The 24,970-nt window shown below is 35.4% G+C and overlaps 1 protein-coding gene across 1 annotated transcript in view; it reads right to left on the bottom strand.

Moving 5' to 3' along the window:
- Positions 1-253: 253 nt before the first annotated feature.
- Positions 254-24,970, bottom strand: part of LOC121380050 (tyrosine-protein phosphatase non-receptor type 13-like) — a 55,484-nt gene continuing 30,767 nt past the window's right edge. The window contains exons 27-41 of the mRNA XM_041508783.1: positions 24,125-24,339; positions 22,808-22,900; positions 21,350-22,066; positions 20,729-20,884; positions 19,652-19,843; positions 18,215-18,451; positions 17,527-17,694; positions 16,552-16,643; positions 14,153-14,666; positions 13,676-13,766; positions 10,879-11,140; positions 8,520-8,685; positions 7,733-7,861; positions 6,206-6,268; positions 254-3,353 (exon numbers count right to left, since the gene is read on the bottom strand). Coding sequence (XP_041364717.1) covers positions 3,294-3,353; positions 6,206-6,268; positions 7,733-7,861; positions 8,520-8,685; positions 10,879-11,140; positions 13,676-13,766; positions 14,153-14,666; positions 16,552-16,643; positions 17,527-17,694; positions 18,215-18,451; positions 19,652-19,843; positions 20,729-20,884; positions 21,350-22,066; positions 22,808-22,900; positions 24,125-24,339 — 3,155 coding nt within the window. The 3' untranslated portion in view covers positions 254-3,293. The remainder of the gene's footprint in view (positions 3,354-6,205; positions 6,269-7,732; positions 7,862-8,519; positions 8,686-10,878; positions 11,141-13,675; positions 13,767-14,152; positions 14,667-16,551; positions 16,644-17,526; positions 17,695-18,214; positions 18,452-19,651; positions 19,844-20,728; positions 20,885-21,349; positions 22,067-22,807; positions 22,901-24,124; positions 24,340-24,970) is intronic.

Below are 24,970 nucleotides of genomic sequence, written 5' to 3'. Positions count from 1 at the left end.
CCTTGCTGTTAATCGAAAAGAGTTGCACATGAAGTGGCGACAATGGGTTTCCTCTCTCAATATCTGTGTGGTCCTTAACCATGTCTGACGCCATATAACCGTAAAATAAAATGTGTTGAGTACGTTAAATAAAACATTTCCTTCCTTCCTTCCAGTAACAGGGGAATCTGGACAAACATTTTAGTTTCTGTTTTGAAATCTTCAAAAATATACAAGCATGCAGATTCATCAATAAAACAACAAACTTTGTAAATAATGAGTATTTTACTTTTATTTGCATTTATAATAAATATAATGATTGGACAAATATATTAGTTACATGTACAATGAATAAATACATAAAAGATAGATGTACTTGAACCCTTTTGATATTACTTTCACCCAGTGTATACATGAAGATGTGGAATACATATACAGAAATATGTACAGTTAAAATGACTACAAACAAATCGAGAAACCCAAACACTCACTGTAAATGTCTGAGGTATTGTAAAAACAGTTATATGGTATAATGCTTTTCGAAATAGTTAAACAAATATATACTATCTGTAATGTATTACTGCAGTTAGTGTTACAAAACCAAAATGTGTTTTGATATATATTAATAGTACATGTATATGGTTTATTTTCAAATGGCTACCCAAGCATATTCTTCACATGGTCTGCACTCTGTACCCTTTCTCACAATTTTCTTTTTCAATTTGGCCTATATAGTTACGAAACGTTTTTATCTATTATATATAACTTTCCTAAACAGCTGTGTAACTTTTTTTTATAATAAATGCAGATGTTTAGTCACATGCAAACAAGTTTTGTTTTCTCTACATTTAAGACTTCACACTAATTTAAAATAAACATGCGATGATCACTTTTCATAAATTCAGATCAAAGTTTCACTGATTGGCACCCTCTGTATTCACTATCACAATTAATTCTTGGTAAAACAAGAAGACACGCGGGACATGCATGAACATTATCTGTTTTATATTATGTCATAAATCTTCAACATCACAGATGTCTTTAGGTATAATAAATTATGAAGAGTAACTTTTCCCCATACATGTTTTAACACCTCTGCACTTCATTCCAAACAAATTATTTCAAGATTTTTATGCAAACTTTATTATGTGATTTAAATACAAAAGAAAACTTGTTAAGTAAGTAAATTAAATAAGTAAAATAATTAAACTAAATTAATAAAAGCAGACTAGACAAATTAGTTATTTTATCACAGAAACCAATCTGCACGCAGATATCATAAATGCTACTTTGGTTATAAATAGGCATTCAGTGGTTATATATTGCACCAATTGAATAATAAAATAATATCAACTGAAAACTGATAAATAAATATATGTACGCAGACTTCAAAGACAAAAAGTCTTAAATTATATTGGTATATAAAACCTTATTCAAATCGAACAGATCTGCACAAGTCAAGAAAAAAACATCATGATAAAGAAACTGTCAGAAATTTCTCAGTCCTGAATAACAGTACCTGTAAAGTTGTGAATATCAGTAAATGGAATACTAATCAAACACAAATTAAAGATGCTTCTCAAAGTTGCAAGTGCCATATTTCCCTACTTTTGTTATATTTCTGATATAAACAACCACAAATTAATCAATATCACATATAATCTTTGCATAATTAATTTGACGAATATAAAAATTGTTATATGCTGTAAATAGTCAAAAATATTGGTTACCTCTGTCAATCCACCTTATTATTTTTCAATAAAATAAATTCATAAATAGCAGTAATTAAAAAAAAAATATTGGCACATAATTCAAGGTATAATCGTTATACTTTACAACAAAAATTAAAATATATTTTTGGTCATTATGCAACTTTGAGACCGCCCCTTTAAATTAATAAATTATCACAAACTTTTCTTCTTTTTTAGGTCTTTTTGAGAAAAAAGTGTCCTCTATACATGGTTACATGACGAGTTCTTTACATAAATGAAATAAAAATTAAGCACATCAGATCTAACAATACACTGTAGCATAGATGTAACCACCGAGATAAACAGCTATACATTTTTTACAGCCGCAAATAATGTTTACACAATATGGCTGCAGGCTGTGTTATTACAGTAGGGAGATAAATCTTATTTTTTTTAACCAACTGATTTACCATTGTTGACAGTTATCAACGACAAAAATTCTTATCACTGATTCTACTTGTTTTACCAGTGCTTCTGAAATAAGTTGTTTTTGTTTTTTTAATATCACAATAAACAGATTTTTAAAATGAAATTTAGACAATTCAAGACCCTAAGACTAAATGTTCTGAGTCATGTACATGTGTATGTATAAATAAGGGACAGGCATGTGCATGACTATATATCCAATCCCAAATATTTTTGGAGGTCAAAACAAATAGCTTACAAAATAAGCTTACAATATAAAATAAAAGCACTTAACATTTCTAGTTACTCATTAGGGATAACATTTTAATAGTGTTTCTAGCAAAAGATTCAACCCCAGAGGTGGTACTCAGAAATAAATCTCGAAGTAACTTCAAATGTTTATTATTCGTGCTTGTTTACCTGCACATGGCATTTCTCAACATTCGTAAACGCTTTGAAACATTTCTGTGCATATTACAAAAATGTACACAAAAATAGATGTAAATAAAATGGAGAAAACTTAGGTGTTTTCTTTTAATGATACATTACCTGTCCTCAAACAAGTGCACTACCCCCTCCCCCCTATGGCTAGTAGTCTGGTCCGAACATCCCAAAAGCCAATGGGATGGCCTAAATTCTTCTATTGTATGCTCCCTCTAGTTCCGGTCACTGTAACTTCCTTCTTTTTTCCTTCGCTGTTTGGTTCGGACGTCTTTTTATTTGGCTCTGATTTATTCGGAGTCATTTATCGTTTTTCGTATCTTTATTGCTTGTATTATGTGGGGAATTCTTCCTACATATTGTTACAGTTTGCACTTGTTTGAGGACAGGTAATGTGGAAAGCAAACGTTAATTCTTCAAAATGAATTTCCTTAGTCACCTTCGTGCTTAGTACTTAATTCTCATTGGTACTCAACTCTTTTCATGTTGAAATCTCACCGTACATTGTTCATAAATGATAAATTTGACATTTAAATATATTAATACTGATATAAGAGCACTATTAATACATAATGAATCACATGGGAATGAAACAAAATATACCCCACGACTACATTATACAAACTGTAAAGAGTGTAAAACAGGCTATACAAGCCTCATATATGGACGGTTCTTTGGTAAAACTGGATGGATTTCACTGTCTGGATATTATTCCACTCAGCTCGTCTGACTGAGAAGTGCCTCCATGCAGGCAGTGTAGCAAAACAAGTATTGATCCTTAAAAAAAAGAAAAAAAAAAGAAGAAAAAAAAAGAAGAAGATTATTACAAAATTGTTGTAACTTTACATATTAATTTTTATTTTTTTTAAAAATCAAAAGAAATAAAATGAGTAATGATCTGTCAAACAGAATAATAAAATAAGTACTGGTATTAATCAACTTGCAGTGTTCATTAAGTTTGGAAGCATGACAGTGCTTATTCAAAGCAGCTAAGTGTGAGTCTTTAACAAAGTAATTAATTTGCAATGTAAAGTATAGTTATAACACAAAGACTGGCCTCGGTGGCATCGTGGCAGGCCATCGGTCTACAGGCTGGTAGGTACTGGGTTCAGATCCCAGTCGAGGCATGGGATTTTGAATCCAGATACCGACTCCAAACCCAAGGCTCAATGGGTAGGTGTAAACCACTTGCACCGACCAGTGATCCATAACTGGTTCAACAAAGGCCAATGTTTGTGCTATCCTGCCTGTGGGAAGCGCAAATAAAAGATCCCTTGCTGCTAATCGGAATAGTAGCCCATGTAGTGGCGACAGCGGGTTTCCTCTCAAACTCTGTGTGGTCCGTAACCATATGTCTGACGCCATATAACCGTAAATAAAATGTGTTGAGTGCGTCGTTAAATAAAACACTTCTTTCTTTCTTTATAACACAAATAAATGTACTGGCAGATCCAGAGGGGTTATAAGGGTCCCGTGACCTCCTCCCCTGTCCACTTGATGTACACTGGTGGCACCTAAGTCTGTGCACCTAAGCATTTGTGTTATATTTTTAAGTTAAAATCTTTCTTTAAAAATATTTGTTTTACCGCCACAGTACAATGGAACAATAAATGTGTTACTACTGAAAGTTATTTTAATTTTAATGTTTTTTAAACTCAAGTAATGAGTGCATTTTTAGTGAGACCCCCCTGTATTTACTGGCCTGCATGGCGGCACAAAAGTCTGCACAACAAACATTAAAACAACACTTCTGTCGCTAATATTTACAGAAATAGCAAACAAATAATGAATCCGACTTTTTGTAAGTTCTAAACAACAAACACTTCCTGTTATAGTCTGTTTCAGAAAAATTTAGATTATGCAAATGGCATAAATATAAATGGTGTTCCATGATCCTTAGTTTGGACAACACAAAATGAAAATATATATAAAAAGCATATGTCAAACATTTTGATCAATACTCAACAAAAATTGTCTTGTTATTAACTGTGTAAATGAGCACAAATAGTGTTCGTTAGACATAGGACTGTCAATGATAATTTTGAAACAGACTATAGCTAAAATAGGCCATGCTGTAAGTGCAGGCTTCAAAATCTGTGTGCAGCCATTTTGCATTACGTCAGTCGGAGGGAAATTCAAAGTATGCTTGGATGTTTACGTTAACAGATAAAATAAAACATTTATTTCATTTATGGATTCATAAATTACAATAAGGTATGTATTGAAACTTCTATGTAAACTTGTGTAAGTTGATATACAAGAATGACAGACGTGACATGTTGACAGGTGATACAAAAAAGCAAAAGTATACTTTTAGTGTATTAATTCAGAGGGTTTTTTCAATCAAATTGTTATCTATCAGTTTTATAAATATATTCACAATCAAGATGTGTTGTTTTAACCATTGTTTTATGAATTAAATTAACGTTGTTTATTTGTTTACAAACATAGCCCAACACTTGTTTCAAGGTGTAATGTAACGTAATTGACGTGCACAGACTTTTGTGCCGCGCAGACTAAGGTGACATAAGTGTACCCTTTTTAAATACATTTCTTTTTTAAAATCTTCATCTACAATATATAGCACTAAATTGCCCTGTATATGCTCTGAGCAACTTCATTTCAAAATTTCCAGGGAGCATGCCCCTAAGCCCCCTAAAAGATCTCTCTCCCTCTCTCTCTGGCAGTTCAGCTCATATGCTTTTGACAAATTCAAATTGTCCTTGAGAATTTTGTGATCCTCCCTTGGATCCAACTCTGAAATGACTTGTAAACATTATCACAGATGCTTGCAGAAACAGAAAAATAATATTTTTATTTGCACAATTTTCCCACAGACAGAAATACATAAATTACGGTCTTTAAAATACAGTAAACACTCTATGTCAAATTTGCTGGTGCCAGCCGGTTAGTTTGAGATATCGTTACATTTGAGATAACTAAATTCTCATGGAGAAAAAAAGTAAAATCGTCATGTAAAGTAGAAAATCTTTTATTGCGTGAAATAAGTCTTTCAAATGACCGGATTAAATAAATACTAATTAGGCATACTTGGCAATAACAACAAGTTAATCCACTGGTCTCTAATGATCGAACACAAACATAATAAATTAAAAGGAGGGCCTTGGCTTGGTTTACTGTATTTATCGAAATAATTTTATTAAATAATTATTATTTTAATTTATGGAAAATATGTTTTCAACTTCGACAAAAATATACAAAACATATAGTAAATATGTCATATGGGACCACATATGTCATTTGACATAACGTGTGTATATTTATGTCAAAGTTTGAGATAAACACACAAACTCTTACATGTTTATATAGAGAAACGGTTCGGACCCACTTGTTGCTTTGAAATAGCGTGACATTTGAGAAAACAGTTTGACATAGAGAGTTTACTGTATCAGTCATAGAGTCATATCAGTCATAAATTCAACCCATCCAAGAACCCACTCATTTGTATTAATAACTCAGCTTAATGTGGCTTAACTTTGGTACAAGAAGAACTGGTATTTGAAAGTGCTACCGTGATAGTAATCTTCAGATATTAGTATGGCCAAGCTTAATGTTGCTTTATTTACAATTTATCAATACAAACAAAAAACCCACAATAAAAGTCTCACCTTTGTTTGAATCATCCCATGTCTCTGTTTGCGCAGATCACAAACAATATCGAAAATGTTATACTGAAAGAAAAAAAAAGAGAAAAATTTAAAATGAGCACCAGACTGAGTGTGATTACATTTAATAACAAACAACATGACATGAATTTTATATCCACACTACTACATTTTTCTCTTAATTATTGACACAGTTTTATTTAAATTTACACAAAATATGTAAATGAACAAAGGATGATGTTGTCAATAGCAACTAGCATTCTGTTAGAAATAAGATCTCGTCTACTCCATTTAGATTTCTCTTTGTGTAGATTTGATATGAGCCAATGTGACTGTGTGCAGATGAACTTTCATTGTAAACAGTCATTCCAAGTAAGTTACGATTTGTTTAACTGCTGAATCAATTATGTCAGCAGTGTTCCGATTGGTTTAAATGAACAGTCATCTGGATATTGGCTAATACTGGCTTTGGTATGGGCTATTTTTCACTTCAGTACAAACTCCAATCCAAGGAGGGGCAGGATGTAGCCCAGTGGTAAAGTACTCACTCGATGTGCGTTCGGTTTAGGATCGATCCCCTGTCAGTGGCCCCATTTGGTATTTCACGTTCCAGCCAGTGCTCCACAACTGGTGTAACAAAGGTATGTACTATCTTGTCTGTGGGATTTTGCATATAAAAAGATCCCTTGCTGCTAATCAAAAAAGAGTAGCTCATGATGTGGCGACAGCGGGTTTCCTCTCTATATATCTGTGTGGTCCTTAACCATATGTCTGATGCCATATAACCGTAATTAAATATGTTGAGTGTGTCATTAAATAAAACATTTCCTTCCTTCCTTCCAATCCAAGGTAAGTGGATGGATCAGCTCAATGAAAAGTGTTAGGACGACTATATCATGCTTACCCACTTCACTGGTTTAATTATAGGGCATCTCCAGAGTGTATGATCGCATATGGGGGAATGATTATCAAGGAGGAGTACACAGCAGGCACTGCTGGTTCCATGTACCACAAGCGTGGTTGATACAGTGATAGATCAACAAACAGCAAGCATGGAGTACAGCATTGTCAAATAGTCCTATACCAAAGGAGAAATACTGTGGCTTCAGCATTCATCTCATCATCATATGCTTCTGTTGTCAAGATGCTGCCATTTAAGGGGAGCTACCACCCTCAGTCCCCAATACTCCCCCTGAAACTAGTTCAAAGAGTACTTTTTAGCTCCCCTTAGCATGTGAATTTATATGGTATTGAGTATGGTCACATCTTAAACGGCTCCCCACAATCTAAGTTATGAGAGCAATTAATCACTCCCTTCGGTTGTTTTCATGGCGAGGTTTAAGTTGTCCCCCCAAAAAGTGTCTTTGTCTCAGTGTTTCATTTGTATCATTTTATTAACCTACATTAAAAAATAATAATAAAAAGAAACCCCCACAACAAAACAAATGAACGAAAAAGAAACCTTTGGCTTTGATATGAATGTGGAATGACCACAAGATCAATTTGAGTTGGACCACTGCAACTACTTACTTGAAGATGGTGCTCAATATGGCACAGAACTACATCAATGGTGATCAGAGCACCGGTTCTCCCGATTCCAGCACTGCAGTGGATGACGATGGGACCGCTGGTTTGTAGAATGTGGAGCAGTCTTATATACTGGAAAAATAAAGTTAAACATCATCTGTACCAAGCTCTCTTGAGTTATCCTGGTAAACAATTAACATAGCTGAGGTGAGCATGCACAAGACACAGAGATGTGATCATCCATTTAAAAATAAAACTTGAAATGATCTTTAAAAACTTTAAAACTCAATACCGTAAATAAAGATTACTTGTCAACTTGTCACGTCAAATTTAAGACTACATTATTAAAACAATTTTGTGCAAAAAGCAGAAATCAAAAAAATATATATTTGAAGACATAAATGCTGCCAACCATAGGTTTAAGGAAATGGAAAATATTTTTGACTATTACACCTTTTGAACCATTAGCTAACTATTACAATGTGTTAAATTATCAATTCCGGTTGTCCAAAGCCCGTGCTTATTAAACTTTTTAGAGTCCAGACTCAGTCTTTAATGAAGTTGACACATGCAATTTGTATGGCGTTGTCATGACATTAGTGTCTCAGACTATTGAAGTTTCGAGTCTAGACTCTAAAATTTTCATAAGCACCAGGCCTGGATTTTATTATAGCTCAAAAGGATTTTATGCAAAACAAAGTATGTACCTCAGAAACTGTAATCAGCAGCTTCAACTGGATAGAAGGATGAAAATAAAGTACAAATTACCCAGTAAACAAGTCAAACTTACCTGCAGCAGGGGCACGGCCGTTTCAGGAACACCGTGGTCGGGCCAGGTCGTGTAGTTCAGATGACACACATTCAACTGTCTGCCAGTCTTCACTTCCCTTATGGAGAAATAGCGGATGTCGATATTCTCCAAGTGATAAATCGACATCAACTGCACCTGTAACGTGCTGTAATAAATGATGAGAATTTGGTCAGTATAAAAACCTCTGCTTCATGATGCATCTCAGAAACACATGGAGCACAATATAAAATTAAAGTTTCTTTTATTTAACGACACCACTGGAGCACATTGATTAATTAATCATCGGCTATTGGATGTCAAACATTTGGTAATTCTGACTCGAAGTCATCAGAGGAAACCCGCTACATTTTTCCTAATGCACCCAGAAAGGGATCTTTTATATGCACTTTCCCATTCACAGGCCTTTGACCAGTCGTGGTGCACTGGTTGGAACAAGAAAAACCCCAACTATTGAATGGATACACCGAGGTGATTCGATCCTGCGACGCAAGCACCTCAAGCGAACACTCAACCAACTGAGCTAAATCCCGCCCCTGGAGTACAATATGAAACGTGACTCATTTAAACATCTATGATTAGATTTTTTCCTCCCAGCGATAAATTCTTTTTCATCCTTTTTTTTCAGATAATACTTGTTTAACGACAGATTTACCAATCGCTAAACAACCAAAGGCTTAAATTACAAAAACCTATTTCATACAGTATATATTATTTAATTTGGAAATTACCAATTTGAAATTGAATGTAGTAATAAAAGTGCAAGTTACTTTTTTCTCACTTGAGACTATAATGGTGGAATGGATTATACTTACAAAGTTGACAAATGCAATCACCTAAACAACATATAATAAACCAAGGAATCGTACATCAAATTAATGAGCAATTAAAACAAATTCAAACTCATTGTCAACTAAAATAACATCTCTTAAATGAAACTCAAATATTACAACTCATTATAAACAGACCTGTCAACCTTTAGTCAAGAGAAAGCAGGAGGTGTGTGTTGAAAAAGCAGGAGATTTTGTCAAAAAGCAGGAGATTTTTTAAATTCACACAATTTAACCCAAAATCGCAAGATTTAAAAAAAAAATTATTACAATAACTTATATGAATACTTTATAGTGTCATATATACTTCTTAACCTTAGATCTTGCATTAAAAAAAAAAAAAATTATTAAAAAATTTTTTTTTTTTTTTTTTAAGTTTAAATATTATTATGATTTAATACATATTTAAAAAAAAAATAATAATAACAAGAAATAAAAAAAATTAATTAGTACATTTACGGTATTACACTTACAGCCTTACAGGTTGAGTTACATTATTATTTGTGGTTAGTCACACTAACTTAGTGTACCCAAGTACCAAAGACAAATTTATATAAATCTTAAAAATTAATATTCAGTTTTTACTATAATGAGGAACGGTGGCGTGGTACTTATTTAAAACATTATAATGATGCAATAAACATTGTATTTTCATTAATCATAAGTAAAACCTCATTACGGACATCGTGTGAAATATACCGGAATTATATCCATTTCCGTGAGTAACTTTACGTCAATGTCAAACACAACATTTTTTAATTGTACAAAAATAATTTCTTGAAGTGTACCCTTATAACCACATTTTACTGCACAAACATACAAAATTAACTGACACAAGTATATTTATACAGCTAATTGGTCTTTTCGTTGTCTTGCTGTGACATGTGATTTTAACATGCATCGTGTGTATCGCTGTCAACTCGGGAGTCTGGCAGTTCAGATTCTTCATAGTTGCATTATGTAATCCAGTGGGAAGACATTTTACAATTCAGAGGTGTTATTAGAACTAAATTGGATAGTTTTTTTTTTTTATATGGCAACACTGAATGTCAATACACAGCCTGTTGAATTAGCGGCAACACGCTTCGTAGCCATTACGATGACAACAAACATTATAATAACACGTCATTTTATAAACTCCATGTGCTTTTTTAACAATATGAATAGGCTATCCCACAATTCTCACTTCGGCAAAGGTTAAACAGTCGGGACAATTCGGCCTGTTACATTCTCAGAAACCGAAAGTAGTCGACATTTTCCGAATGATAAAAAAAGGCAGAGTTACTTCCCTTCTGTTATTTTGACAAAAGAGGATAGATTTTTTTTTTATGCTTACAAAAATGTCATTTAACAGGAGAAACCGTCTCCCGCACAGGTGAAAGGAGATTTGATCAAATACCGGGAGACTCCCGCGGAATCCGGGAGGGTTGACAGGTCTGATTATAAACTGAATACAACAACTGAAAAATCACAAATAAAAAGACAAAGAAAAAAAAAGTGGATTAACTCACTCATTACAAACTGGCAAAATAACATCGGTCGAATCTGGCCAGTATCGGTAGCATTTGACTTTATTGGCCTCCACATCTAGTGATACCATGGCGATGACATTAGACTGCTGCTCCCAGATCATGCGCCAGAAGTCGTCAGCCGTGAAGGCCAGCGGACCCTGACAGGCGATGTAATGGAGCAGATCACCACCGACCTTCACCTTCACGTGACTGGCATTGATGTAGCTTTCTTCAGAAGACAGGCAGACACGGTTCGAGTCATCTGAAGTCAGATACATAAAGGTATGCAGTGATTTGTTTTCAGTATTTTATCAGGGTTTCTAGATTATGGTGGCCCCAATCCCATGGCTAGTGATATTCAGTGTTCGGCTAATACACGTAACTACTATCGCCATGCCCAATGGCTAGTGAAAAGAAGTTGTCAAATGCTGCATTTCGGTTTATTTTGTAAATATGAATATCCTGCCCCCCACTCCCATCTTTAGTATTTTTAAGCTCTAGCTCTTTAGGTGGCATTATTACTATTAGTAAAATTGTATTAACTAACAAGGAAAGTAGGGCTAGTAAATTTTTAATTGTGGCTTCTAAATTTTAAAAAATCACTGATCCCATGGCTAGTGGATTTTATAAACATCCTAGAAGCCGTGATTTTATGCATTATACGGTAGATATTGAAATAAGTCTAAATATTAGTCATAGAGGACAACAACAAAAAACACAAGCTAGAGCAGACGCAATTGAAGTCATCTGAAGTCCGATACAAAATGATACCAATATCAAGTGATTTGTTTTGAATAAGTCGATATCTAAATGGGAGGTGGGTGGGGGATGGGAGGGGAAAAACCCTAGATCAAACACACATCTGAAAATTAAAGTGTATGAACATCTCTCACTCTAACAATGAATCCAACCCTGACAATTAATGAACTGAACATTTTTCTTGGCAGTGTTTCTGTTTTTTTTTTTGTTGTTTCCAACTCTCAGCTAACTGTATGTCAGAGCAGTTTTATTTTTTGCCTTATTGATACTGAAAATGATAAACTATTTACTATCGCTGCATACTGGCTGATGCCTTAGTCTGAATTTCAATATCCGATACTCCCTGTCGGTGGGCCCATTGGGATATTTCTCGTTCCAGCCAGTGCACCACAACTGGTATATCAAAGGCCATGGTATGTGCTATTCTGTCGGTGTGTCAGAATTACCAAATGTTTGACATCCAATAGCCAATGATCATGGTACTCACTCTAGTGGTGTAGTTAAACAAAACAAACTTCTTCAATATCTGATACCGAAAACAGTTTGTTTTCTATAACCACACCACTAGAGCACATTGATTTTTTGATTTTTTAAAATTAATTTTGATTTATTATTATCTACTATTGGACGTCAAACATTTGTTAATTTCGACTTATAGTCTTAGAAATGAAACCTGCTACATTTTTCCATTAGTAGCAAGGGATCTTTTAAGTGCACCATCCCACAGACAAAGGGGATCAATCCTAGACAGACCGTGCATCAAGTGAGCGCTTTACAACTGGGCTACGTCCCGCCCCACTTGTTACAGAAAGTTTGGCATGATTTATACAACAGTGCCATTAATGTACATATACTGCATCAATGTCCACGGCAATGCCGATTGGCATGCTTACTTATAAGTATTATCTGTCCTCAACAAAAAGCCCACATAGCATAAGTGTGAGCATGCATGAATGTTAACCTTCTAACTACTGCAGGCGAGATATCTCGCCAGACATCACGCCAGTCGACATACTGTACACTGTATACAGTGCATTCCCCAATTCATAGTTCCCACCATTCTGCACATGACACTCACCGGAAAGACTGGTATATCAGGAAACATGTTTTTCTTTGGAAAATAACTAGTAATTTTGAGTTGAAAAAGTGGTTTTCGTCAAGTATTTTCGGTTGACACCAATGGCGGCATGTTGCAGTCATTTTCAGGGATCGATAGCTGATTGTGACAGCTAATTTGATTATAAATTTGATCGTTTTACCAAAAACGAAAATCACCAAATATTGGGATATGAATCAGAGTTCGTTTTTTTAAAAAGCATTCTAGTCAGAAAACCACCGTTATTGGGAATAATAGACATAAATACTGGACAGCTGGCCACAAAGAAAGAAAGAAATGTTTTATTCAACGACGCACTCAACACATTATTTTACGGTTATATGGCGTCAGACAACACAGATTTTGACAGGAAACCCGCTGTCGCAACTACATGGGCTACTCTTCCGATTAGCAGCAAGGGATCTTTTATTTGCGCTTCCCACAGGCAGGATAGCACAAACCATGGCCTTTGTTGAACCAGTTATGGAACACTGGTCGGTGCAAGTGGTTTACACCTACCCATTGAGCCTATACTGAGTCGGTATCTGGATTAAAAATCCCATACCTCGACTGGAATCCGAACCCAGTACCTACCAGCATGTAGACCGATGGCCTACCACGACACCGGTAGCTGGCCACAAATGCCTTAAGTAAATGCAACTTTTTCAATTTTTTGCCTAATTTTAGTCAACATTAACTGATTTAAAATATCACAAAAATTATAAAAACCCACGAAAATAATACTTACCGATTCATATGTGAACTTCATTTTATGTATTTATAAATTATTTAAGTGAATATATGTGAGTAAATATTATATACTTGTACCCACTCAATGTGGTTTTTGTCAAAAATTAATCCAGTAGTCTAAAAGTTAATTGGTTATAAGCTTGAACAGCAATTAAAATGATTATACAAGAGTTTATGATTAATAAGACCTACATGGAAGAACATTTCGGTATCTGTTTTTTGGTTTGTTTTCTGGCAGTCTAGCAACTTCACTCTCATCCACCATCTTTATTTGACGAAGAGTCTGAAAAAAATAAAAAAACATTTTTTTTTTTTAAATACTGTAAAAAAAAAAAAAATGCTTTGGAAGAATATTGTTAAATTTTTAAACCTATTTCACTTCTACAATACATTTCTGGTCTCCTGGATATGTTAACTGTCAGTCAGTACTATTATCATTACAGCTAGCACCGACCAAAAACATAAACAAAAAAAACTTAGCTACACTCTAGATCTACAGCCGTTCTTATCAATACTCTAATTATTCAAAAATATAAATTTTCCATCTAATCTGCTATTAAATAAACAACCTAGCAATCTTGTCTAATCTTCTCATCAAAGATTTCAATTGGACAAAATATGTCAATGTTGAAAAAAAACTAACTAAATTTGCACACACTGATAAATTACCATAAACTCATCAAATGCCTCTCCTTCCTCCACTTTTGCCGCAAGTTTCTGCAGCTGATCAAGAATCTCATCTTCATCATCTTCGCTCATCGACAACAAAGGGAGGGAACTCAGCCAGTCGGAGGTTATGGTCTGCGGAATTCTGATGGGCAACTTCCTTGGCGATACATACACTTCTGCTGCCTGATCTTGCTTATCTCCCTTGTTATCTATATTTTGATTTTCAGCCCCTTTATCTAGAGAAGTGCTGGCCGGTGACATCAGCGAACTGTCAGAAAACGGTCCATTGTCTTTTAAATAGTTCTCAGCTTCGTCTGCGATGGAATCTATGTCTTCGTCTGATGCATCGTGTTGTTCAGGAGACATCTTGTTATGTTGTACACCAGTTGAGTCTTTAGACCGAGATGGTGGTTCTTCATTGCTGCTACGTCCACTTCTGTGAGACTCCTGACTAGAGGTCTGGGAGGTAATGCTGTGAATGTCATCTGACATGAACTGAGGGTCGACGGATGATCTAGAAAGCAAAAACAAAATACTGTGAAGCCATATGCATCACCTGTCTGCAGTGATGAATTTGATGACAGAATAAATAAAAGTTTGTTTCTGGGAGGTAATGCTGTGAATGTCATCTGACATGAACTGAGGGTCGACGGATGATCTAGAAAGCAGAAACAAAATACTGTGAAGCCATATGCATTACCTGTCTGCAGTGATGAATTTGATGACAGAATAAATAAAAGTTTGTTTCTGGGAGGTAACACTGTGAATGTCATCTGACATGAACTGAGGGTCGACGGATGATCTAGAAAGCAGAAACAAAATACTGTGAAGCCATATCCATCACCTGTCTGCAGTGATGTCATCTGACATGAACTGATGGTCGACGGATGATCTAGGAAGCAGAAACAAAATACTGTGAAGCCATATCCATCACCTGTCTGCAGTGATGAATTTGATGACAGAATAAATAAGTTTTTGTTTTATGACACCACTGTAATAAATTTATTTATTAATTAACCACTGGATACTGTATGTCAAATTTGGATAATTCTGATGCATAGTCTTCAGTGGAAACCTACAATATATTTCCAATAGCAGCAAAGTATCTTTCAGATACACTTTCCCAGACAAGACAGCACCTACCAGTTTACAATAGACCAGCAGTTAGCACTCAAATAACCAATGGATCTGCCGACAGGGTTTGATCCTATGGCCCAGACACACCTCTGGCCAGTATTTTACTGACTGTGCTGGATCTCGCATACCCAACCCACTCTCAATGTGTTGACAAAGACTTCATTACTGAGTATCAAACTGGATATCCATAGTTATACAAAAAATACACTGCATATAGTTATTACAGATGAAAGGTTTTGCTAATGGTTGTTGGGGCTGGCATTTTAAAGTCTCGACCATCAATTGGGTTACTAACCATAATTTAACAATATATGATGTCAAAGTAATAAAGTCACAAATTTCACACTTTGACATTATTCTATCACTCATCATTTTCTAGGCAGAACCTTGAAGATGGTATAAGAAGTCAGATGTTTAAAGTATGTTCATTAATCCAATGAAATATCCATTCATAAAAAAAAAACATTCAACATACTATACTTATTCAACATCTTCGCTTGATCCTTAGATATACTTCCATTTCCATGTTTTGTCATGATACATATGGACAGCGAGACTTAAGCACAAAGACTGTTCTAAGTGTAATGTTGTCCGTTTAGTTTATCAATCACTGATTTACAATATAGGTTCAAGCCAATCTATTGTTTGATATTAATATACAATACAAAAATCCCAATTTGGAAAAACGTTAAACGTTTTATTATCTGGTTCCAATTTTTTTACTGTTTTGGCAGTAACCAGCTGCCTGATTGCGTCAGTTAAGGTTGCTGGATTTTACTGACATGTTGGGTAGAAACTGTAACCAAATTAAATGAAGTATTAGCTGATAGTTTGAGATGAGGGTGGGAATGAACCTTGTGTATCAAAGTGTTTTGTTTAATGATATCACTTGGGCATATTGATTTTATTAATCATTGGCTATTGGATGTTAAACATTTGATAATTTGACATATAGTCTTAAAGAGGAAACCTGCTAAATTTTTCCATTAGTACTAAGGGTTCTTTTATATGCACTATCCAAACAGACAGGATAGTACATACCACAGCTTTGATTTACCAGTCATGGTGCACTGGCTGGATGAGAAATAGTCCAATGGGCCCACCGATGGGGATAGATCCCAAACCGACCACACATCAAGCGAGTGCTTAACCACTGGGCTACATCCCACCCATGTATATATATTCAACACAGCTTTGAATATATTATTTAATTTCATCAGCCTCATTACTAATACCAGAATAATGGATTCAATGGCACTTACCTGGATACATTAATAACTACTCTGCTTGGAGCTTTCTTTAGAATTGATATCGTTTTGATGTGGTTCAGGCCAACAACTGATTCACCATTTACCTACAAAATTAAAACAATGTCATGCAAGAACCTTTTTTTTTAAATGTACCAACACTTAATTTTTTTTAATAAACCACAATATATAAACGAGGCCATAAAAAGAAGAACCAGCTACTGTCACATAATAATTGTTTGTTTTATGAAAATATATTTAAATCTATATATTTTGGGTACCATCTCAGTGCTTAAAATAAATAGCAAATAATCATTCCAAATAAATAATGATAGTGATTAATGACAAAAAGACTAGAACACACTGCTTATACTGAAGACAAAAATAAATTTCAATGTTTTGTTTTCGGTTTTTGGAGTTTAAAAAAAAAGAAGAAGATTGTTTAAGACACTTTACTGCACACAATAACCATTGCGACAATTATGGGTTGTGACAATGTCCTGATCTATGAGTTAAGTTCTTTCATTTGCCCTTAACATACACACAGCAGTCCATGATCCAGTTGAGACCAGTGTATCGGAGTCCATTTTGATTTGGAACAAGAAGGTAGCTTGGTGGCCATGGGGGGGCACAACTCTGCATGCCTAGGATTGGTCTAGTGGTTTTACCTGCATCACAGCACACAATACAGGGGACATAGCATTATGGTTACGTTACAACGCAGGTTGTATAACATATGCAGGGTCCATTGGAATAACCTGTGATGTCACATTTTTAGTAAAGTGATATATATTTATTTTAATGTTTACAACTCTGCAATCGTGGAATATTTATGCCTAAGAAAGCATAACTTACCAACTACTTTTAATGGCCTCTCATAATTATAGGTTTTTAATTTAGCATGTCAGTGACCTTGACATACACGGCCATTATAATACGGACTGTTTGGACATCATAGGTTATTCCTGTGGACCTTTCACATTCCAATACCTGCAGAAGCTTGTCTCCAACTCTGAGCTGCCCATCAGAATCAGCCACACCTCCAGGCTTTATAGTCTTAACATACACCCCAGTCTGGCCATTCATCTCCGTGGTAACCAGACTGAATCCCAGACTTCCAGAGTCAGGTTTGTGCAGCTCTATTTGAATAACCTCAAACTGTTAGAAACCAAACATTGGGTTCATTATACAGTACAAAATGCTAAGACTTCATGGAAGGCTATTAATGCGAAAAATTCAACTTAAAATAAAAACATGAGTAGTTACAATTAGCAATATTTTCAAAGTGTTGATGAAACTATAAGTAATTATAAAAAGATTGTGCTTTCAATAATAATAACTTTGTGTAGACCAGTGTGTTCATAAAAAATTACAGATTGTTTAACAACGAAAATGGTCAAAGATATTAAATCAAATTCAATATATTATTTATTTTTTAGTTAATGTTTTTAATCAAAAACACCCCCCCCCACCCAAAAAAAACCCCCAATAATAAAAAAATACTAACCTTTTATGTCTTGCTATATTTGAAATTAATTAGATGTCAAAAAAACCCAAAACATACTTACTGCCATTTATAATAACTGATCATTTACTCCCATCTTGGACATACAACCCCAACAACTATCGTGGATAGAAGCACTAAACTAAATTAAAAGTGAAAATGAAAGTAACATACCTCTGGAGATGGTGTTTGTTTTTCATCAGTAGTGTCCCTCTCCTCCTCATCACTGGCCTCGTGTCGACTGTCAAGAGATGTCTGCTTGTAGTCATGGGGGCGGATGAGGACGTTGGACTGCTCGAAGGACCTGATCCTATCTTTGACTGCGACTATCGACTTCCTGGGGCTCTGCCATACACTCTCTGAATCCAACTCATGTGCGGGCAATTTAGCTGAATGTTTTGTGACAACAATCTGGAATGTGCAGGTTTTTTATGGACGAAAATTATATAAAGAATATGTAGTTAATGATGTAGGATATCAGCTTTGAAAATTTTGCTAGGCTTGCCAAGTAGAATTTTTCATTCAGCTTGAACAGGATAAAGCTGATATCTTACGTCATTAACTAGTTATTATCTTCATCAGAGCTCACCCTGTCCATTGCCAAATTAGCCATTTGCTAATTTTTATACAAAGTGGCTACACATTTTAGTCTTTGGCTAATAAAATGTTCTTTAAATTTGGAATAATTTTCAAGGAAATACTTAACAACTCAAAATTTTTGCTAAAACACATGTTTTTTCCAGTGTGAGCCCTGCTTTATCCTGCAGACCATAAAAATTAAGGGGAAAAGCAATTATTTCTGTTATTTCAGCTACATTGTACAATAACCTAGAGGTCAAATAAGCGATTCTGTAATGTAGCAATGCGTGAAATCAAAGTCATAATCTGCTAGTATATGTTTATGACTTTGTTTTAATCAGTCATCATAATTGGGCAATAGAAATAGTGGCTGCAGGATAAAATAATTTAAATGAAGAGTGTGGACCTATCTCAGTTTGGGTTAGCGCTTGATGGAGGTGCTTGGGTCGAAAGATCAAACCACCTTGCCTATGTGCTCTAGTTGTGTCGTTAAACAAAACAAACATTAACCTAAATGTAAAGAAAATAACTTCTATTCCTTTAACAAAGTCATTAATCTTATACCATTTAATTTGTGACAATAATTAGCTACGGTAAAAAGTAATGTTTTGTAATGACTGATCAAAGAAATATCATTAAAAAAACTGAAGGCTTTAAAATTTGTATCATGCAGGAGATAGCCCGGTCGGTCTAGCTGTACATGATAAAGATTGACACAAATTGTCAGCTTAATATTCTGAGGCATTGCAAAAATAAAATCCATAAAAATAATATGTTGGACAGACAGACAGATGGACAGTCAGAGACAAACACAGACAAAGCCTATATTTTCCTTTGGTTAGACTGGTATGGGAGTACAATTAGATGAGATTCTGCACATCAAATTATAAAATATACAGAGAACATTTTGTTCAGCATCACGTCGCAATTCGCTATGTACGTTTCAGAGATTGCTAGACATTTTTAAAACATTAAATAGTAGTTGCTAATCAATTTTCAGTTGCTTGAATAAATTCTAAAAAGTTAACTTACATCTTTTTGTTGCTTATTTGTCTTCTGTGAATCTGCACGACCCTCACTCCCGTGGTGATCCATTGTATTATTCATTGGGGAGATTTGGTTGGTGGCGCCACGCTGGACGCGAATGGTCACCATGGAGGGAGCTCGCCGCAGACAGGTCACACAATCGAAATGATTCATCTTACTCACATCCTCACTGTTCACCTGGACAAAGAAAGCAAAACTCAAGGCCCACACATTTTACATAAATTTTAACTTCTGTTATGCACATGGTGGTGTGTACCAAGCACTTTTTTTTAATAACAAACAGATATTTATATAAATGAAAAAAAAGAACACTTTCCACTCCCCATGTGATTAATTATGAAAAGAAAGAAGTAATTCATCCCTTGTTTTAAATATTCTGTTGTAAACTACACAAGACAAAAATCTTTTGTTTACTGATCATTAGAGGCATATGACATGTGTAATAAATAGTTTCTAATAATGAACCTTGATTGTTGAATACTTATAAATCACTCACTCCTCTGACCCCCCTCCTAACAAAATTCTTAATTTTACTAAGGGTCACTAATTACAAGCAATTTTTTAAAAATCACCTCATTCAAGTTGGCATCAGTCCACATAAAAACATTTTTTTATATTATATGTTTATTTGTGTATTCAGTGAGGAGGTACTTGCCCTTTTACAACACAGTGGGTTTTATATATATATATATTATAAAAAATTGAAAAATTTAATACTGATGGTCTGGTAATGAAATTAGCCTTAGTATTACTCAACTCAAAATTTTGAAGTCTTATTTTAAGACAGGTACTTGTAAATGCTTATATTCAAGATCATCTGTAGTGTTTTGAATTATCAAACATGCTGATGATTCAGTAGGATGCATCTAAAAATGGACCTTATAAAGACCAAATATCATAAAAATTCTGGTGTGCACCAATTACATAATTACTTGTTCTTTATGACAACCAAGACCACACTGGATTGGATATATTGAGATGACTATTTTAAACAATAAACTATATATGTATCAAAAAATGTATGCCTTTAAGACTGACTGACAGAATGAGAACAGTTCGTACCCTAATGAGTTTATCTCCTGGCCTGAGACGACCATCAGAAAGTGCTGGCTCTAACACTACAGCCTTGATGTAGCAGCCTCCAGTTGTGTTGGCACCACCGGCTACTGTGAAGCCAAGTCCGCCAGTTTCAGACTTCCTAAGTGTCACGTCAAATTCCTGAGAGAAAAAAAATATAATGTTGCTATAAAAATTAGCCACTGAAAAGAAAAAAATGCTGTTACCTGTTATCACAGGTTACAAATGTGCCAGGGTTTCATTTTTTGAAAATTTTAAGGGAAACAAATGTAGGCACATTACCACTGAGCCAAAATTAACACAGTGGAGTGATATTATATGAGATCTGTCATCTAATCACATAGTTTCACTCTTTCATTTAATGAATCTATCACCCAATCATATACATTAATTTGGTGCTCTACTAATGGGGTCAGTCCACCAATAAAATACATTGTCTTTTAATAATCAGGGCTCACCATGACAATTGCCAAATTAGCCAATTGCTAATTTTTATCCAAAGCAGCTACAACATTCAGTCTTTGGCCAATACAATATTCCTTAAATTAAGCACACCAAAATTAGTTCCAGTGTGATTCCTGATAATAAACAGATATTCCGTATTACCTCACATGAGTCAGAATCTCGCCTACTCATCCTGGGATCATCTGAAGACATCTGACTCTTAGGTATTTCTTTTGACTGAGATAACTTCTCAGCTTCCACAGGTTCATCAATCTCCTCTTCAACAGTAAACTCTTCAGGGTTGTCATCATCCTCTTCCAAATGTCCCTGTCGAATCAAAGACTTCTGACTGGCACTGCTGAATTCTTTATTCCTCTTGACCTCAATATCAGCTTTGACCTCAGTATCAGCTTTGACCTCAAGATCACTCTTAAATTTATCATTACTCTTAACCTCAATATGAGCATCAGCATCATTATCACTCCCATCCTCAATATCTCTGTTTTCAGAGTCATTTTTAAGCTCAGCAGCTATCACAACATCATCAGTATCACCCTTGTTGGAACTTTGATTTACCACAGATGACTGATCAGCATTGTCAGACAACTGATTCAGCTTTTCCAGCTCTGTTCTCGCAGAATTCAAGATGTTGGTTGTGGATGTGGTTCTAGCCTCCAGCTCGTCCCTCAGTGGTGTTGTTTCCGGGGCAGACACCAGCGTGTGGTCTCGAGGAGTCGTCATGGTGGAGTTTGGCGACACGCTGTCGGTGTCGGAGTATGAAGAGTACGAGTCGTTTTGCGGCACGGCAGACAGGAAGCTCATGGGACCAGAACCAGGACTGGGACTGTGGATAAGTGTGTCAAGGGAAGTCTCACTACCCTGAAATTAAGAAACAGAATTAAAAAATAAGAATAAAACACAGAAATACATCACAAAATATATTCACAGAAAGTAATACAGGAACACATGGTACTGTAGACTGAATTTAATTCACTAATAGCACAGGAATGTTTGCATAAAAGTACCACAAAAATCATGTGCGATTCAATGTCAGTTTTACAGCTAACTTCCTGACAATATGGATGAGTGTTTTGTTTGTAGTTACCAATTTCTTTATTATTGTTTTTTTTAAACATTTAAAATAGATCACCACATAATTAGTTTCCTCTCATGACATGCCATTTTTCAATACCTTCGTCATCATTAACATTTTTGTCTCTATCATTATCATCATTATAAATTAAAACTGTATTATCCTTGTGCAAAGTCTAGGGAAGAAGTTTAAAAGTTTGTTTTATTTCACACCACCACTAGAGCACATTGATTTATTAATCATCAGCTATTGGATGTCAAACATTTGGTAATTTTGACTAATATTCTTAGAGAGGAAACCCGCTACCTTTTTCTTTTAGTAGCAAGGGAGCTTTCATATGCACCATCCCACAGACAGGTTAGCACATAGCATGGTCTTTGATTTACCAGTCGTGGTGCACTGGCTGGAACAAGAAATAGCCCAATGGGCCCATTGACAAGGACAGATAAAAAACCCACCACCCATCAAGTGAGTGCTTTACCACTTGGCTACATCTCACCCCCAGTCTATGAAAGAAAAAAACTCACAGAGTAAATAATTGGCGGCAGATCATCAGGGTCTGGTCGACACATCGTCAGTTTGACTGGGGACGGCGTGGAGCGTAGTTTCTGTAACAAACCCTGAAAATAACACAAAACTTATAAACAAGCTTTTCAGTCAGTCACCATATATAATAATACGTCAGTGTAACATAGGTAGTAGTCCACTAAACAGCATTTCTTCAGTTCAAAGTTTAAAATACACCCAAATTTTTAATGCCCCATTAACGACACCAGCCTTGCCATTGGTAACAAATATGAGTGTTTGCCGTCATAAAATGTAGTTTCATCTGGCCAGTAAATTTGTGTAATATAGCTCGTTTGTATCAGCGACTATTGTTCTGAAACGAAAATAGGATGACAATTTCTGTGCGAATCTAGGTTAGTCACTTCTCATTATGTTTGAAACTAGCTGCTTAAACACCTTTTTTACCCTCGTTTCATGTTGATTGAAATCTTGCACGTAGCTATTTTAGCCATATGTTACTATTATTGCCTATGTGATTTTGGTTTAACTATACACACCCTAAACTTGCCTAAGGATAAACTCATGAATTTCAAACTTTTGTAAAGAAATGGTATATTTTTGTGCCAATGTAGCAGCATTAATTCACCGAAAATTATAGCTCTCGGACTGACTGGTCACTAACTGCCAGGATGACATCCCCAATCTTAATAAAGTGACAGTATTAAACTCACAAAAAATAATAGCTCTCGGAATAGCTGGCCACTAAATGCGAGGATGACATACCCAATCTTAATAAAGTGACAGTATTAAACTCACAGAAAATGATAGCTCTCGGAATGGCTGGTCACTAACTGCGAGGATGACATCCCCAATCTTAATAAAGTGGCAGTATTAAACTCACAGAAAATGATAGCCCTAGGACTGACTGGCCACTAACTGCCAGGATGACATCCCCAATCTTTATAAAGTGGCAGTATTAACTCACAGAAAATGATAGCCCTCGGACTGCCTGGCCACTAACTGCCAGGATGACATCCCCAATCTTTATAAAGTGGCAGTATTAAACTCACAGAAAATGATAGCCCTAGGACTGACTGGCCACTAACTGCCAGGATGACATCCCCAATCTCCCTTAATAAATCTATATAAAGTGGCAGTATTAACTCACAGAAAATGATAGCCCTCGGACTGACTGGCCACTAACTGCCAGGATGACATCCCCAATCTTTATAAAGTGGCAGTATTAAACTCACAGAAAATGATAGCCCTAGGACTGACTGGCCACTAACTGCCAGGATGACATCCCCAATCTTTATAAAGTGGCAGTATTAACTCACAGAAAATGATAGCCCTCGGACTGCCTGGCCACTAACTGCCAGGATGACATCCCCAATCTTTATCTTGCCGCTCTGAGCCGCGGGTCCCACCAGGAAGACTCGCTTGATGCGTGGAATACACAGCACAGGGTCAGTCGGGTTCACCCCAGCTCCTCCCTGGACGCTGAATCCCAGACCACTGCTGTTCTTCGACAACTCAACCTCGTAAACTTTGTCTGAAATTATACACAGTCGTCATCCTGTAACCACTGTTTGTATTGGCAGATTAGGATAAATTAACAGAATATCACTTGAGCCTAAGGTTAACAAGAATTCCATGGAATTAAATGTCTCATCTATCATAAACTTTTTTTCAGAGCACTGTGATGAACATCCATAGATGCAATTTATAAACCAAGCTTATTGGCCTAAAAATGATACTTTGTGAGAAACTTCAAACCCTAACATTAAACTGTAATGCAAAAGTTGACACCGTCGACACCACTGCCACCACCGTCAGAACAATAATACCTATAATCAAGCCTTTTCACTTCTTAAAGGTATCGGTGAGACAATAATGACATTAGATATCAGCTGTATCTTGTTTAAGATGAAATGGAGTCTATTCAGAAAGCCATACAGAGTTACCCATTCTTATCTTCACAGGACCCAATATCCAACATCATTAACCAGTCAAAATCCATTTATAAATAAGTGTATCTTTTGATTAATATTTTAACAATAATAATTATACAGGCAATAAATTATAATGTAATGAAAAAGTCATGCTCATTTAGCTGTCACAAATACTATATTCCCCAATACCTAACAGCTTATGATTAACCCTTTGGTCGGAGCAACAACAAA

Source organism: Gigantopelta aegis, chromosome 8 (genome assembly GCF_016097555.1).
Source record: "Gigantopelta aegis isolate Gae_Host chromosome 8, Gae_host_genome, whole genome shotgun sequence".
Classification (NCBI taxonomy): Eukaryota; Metazoa; Mollusca; class Gastropoda; order Neomphalida; family Peltospiridae; genus Gigantopelta; species Gigantopelta aegis.
This window is presented reverse-complemented; position numbering and strand designations above follow the sequence as displayed.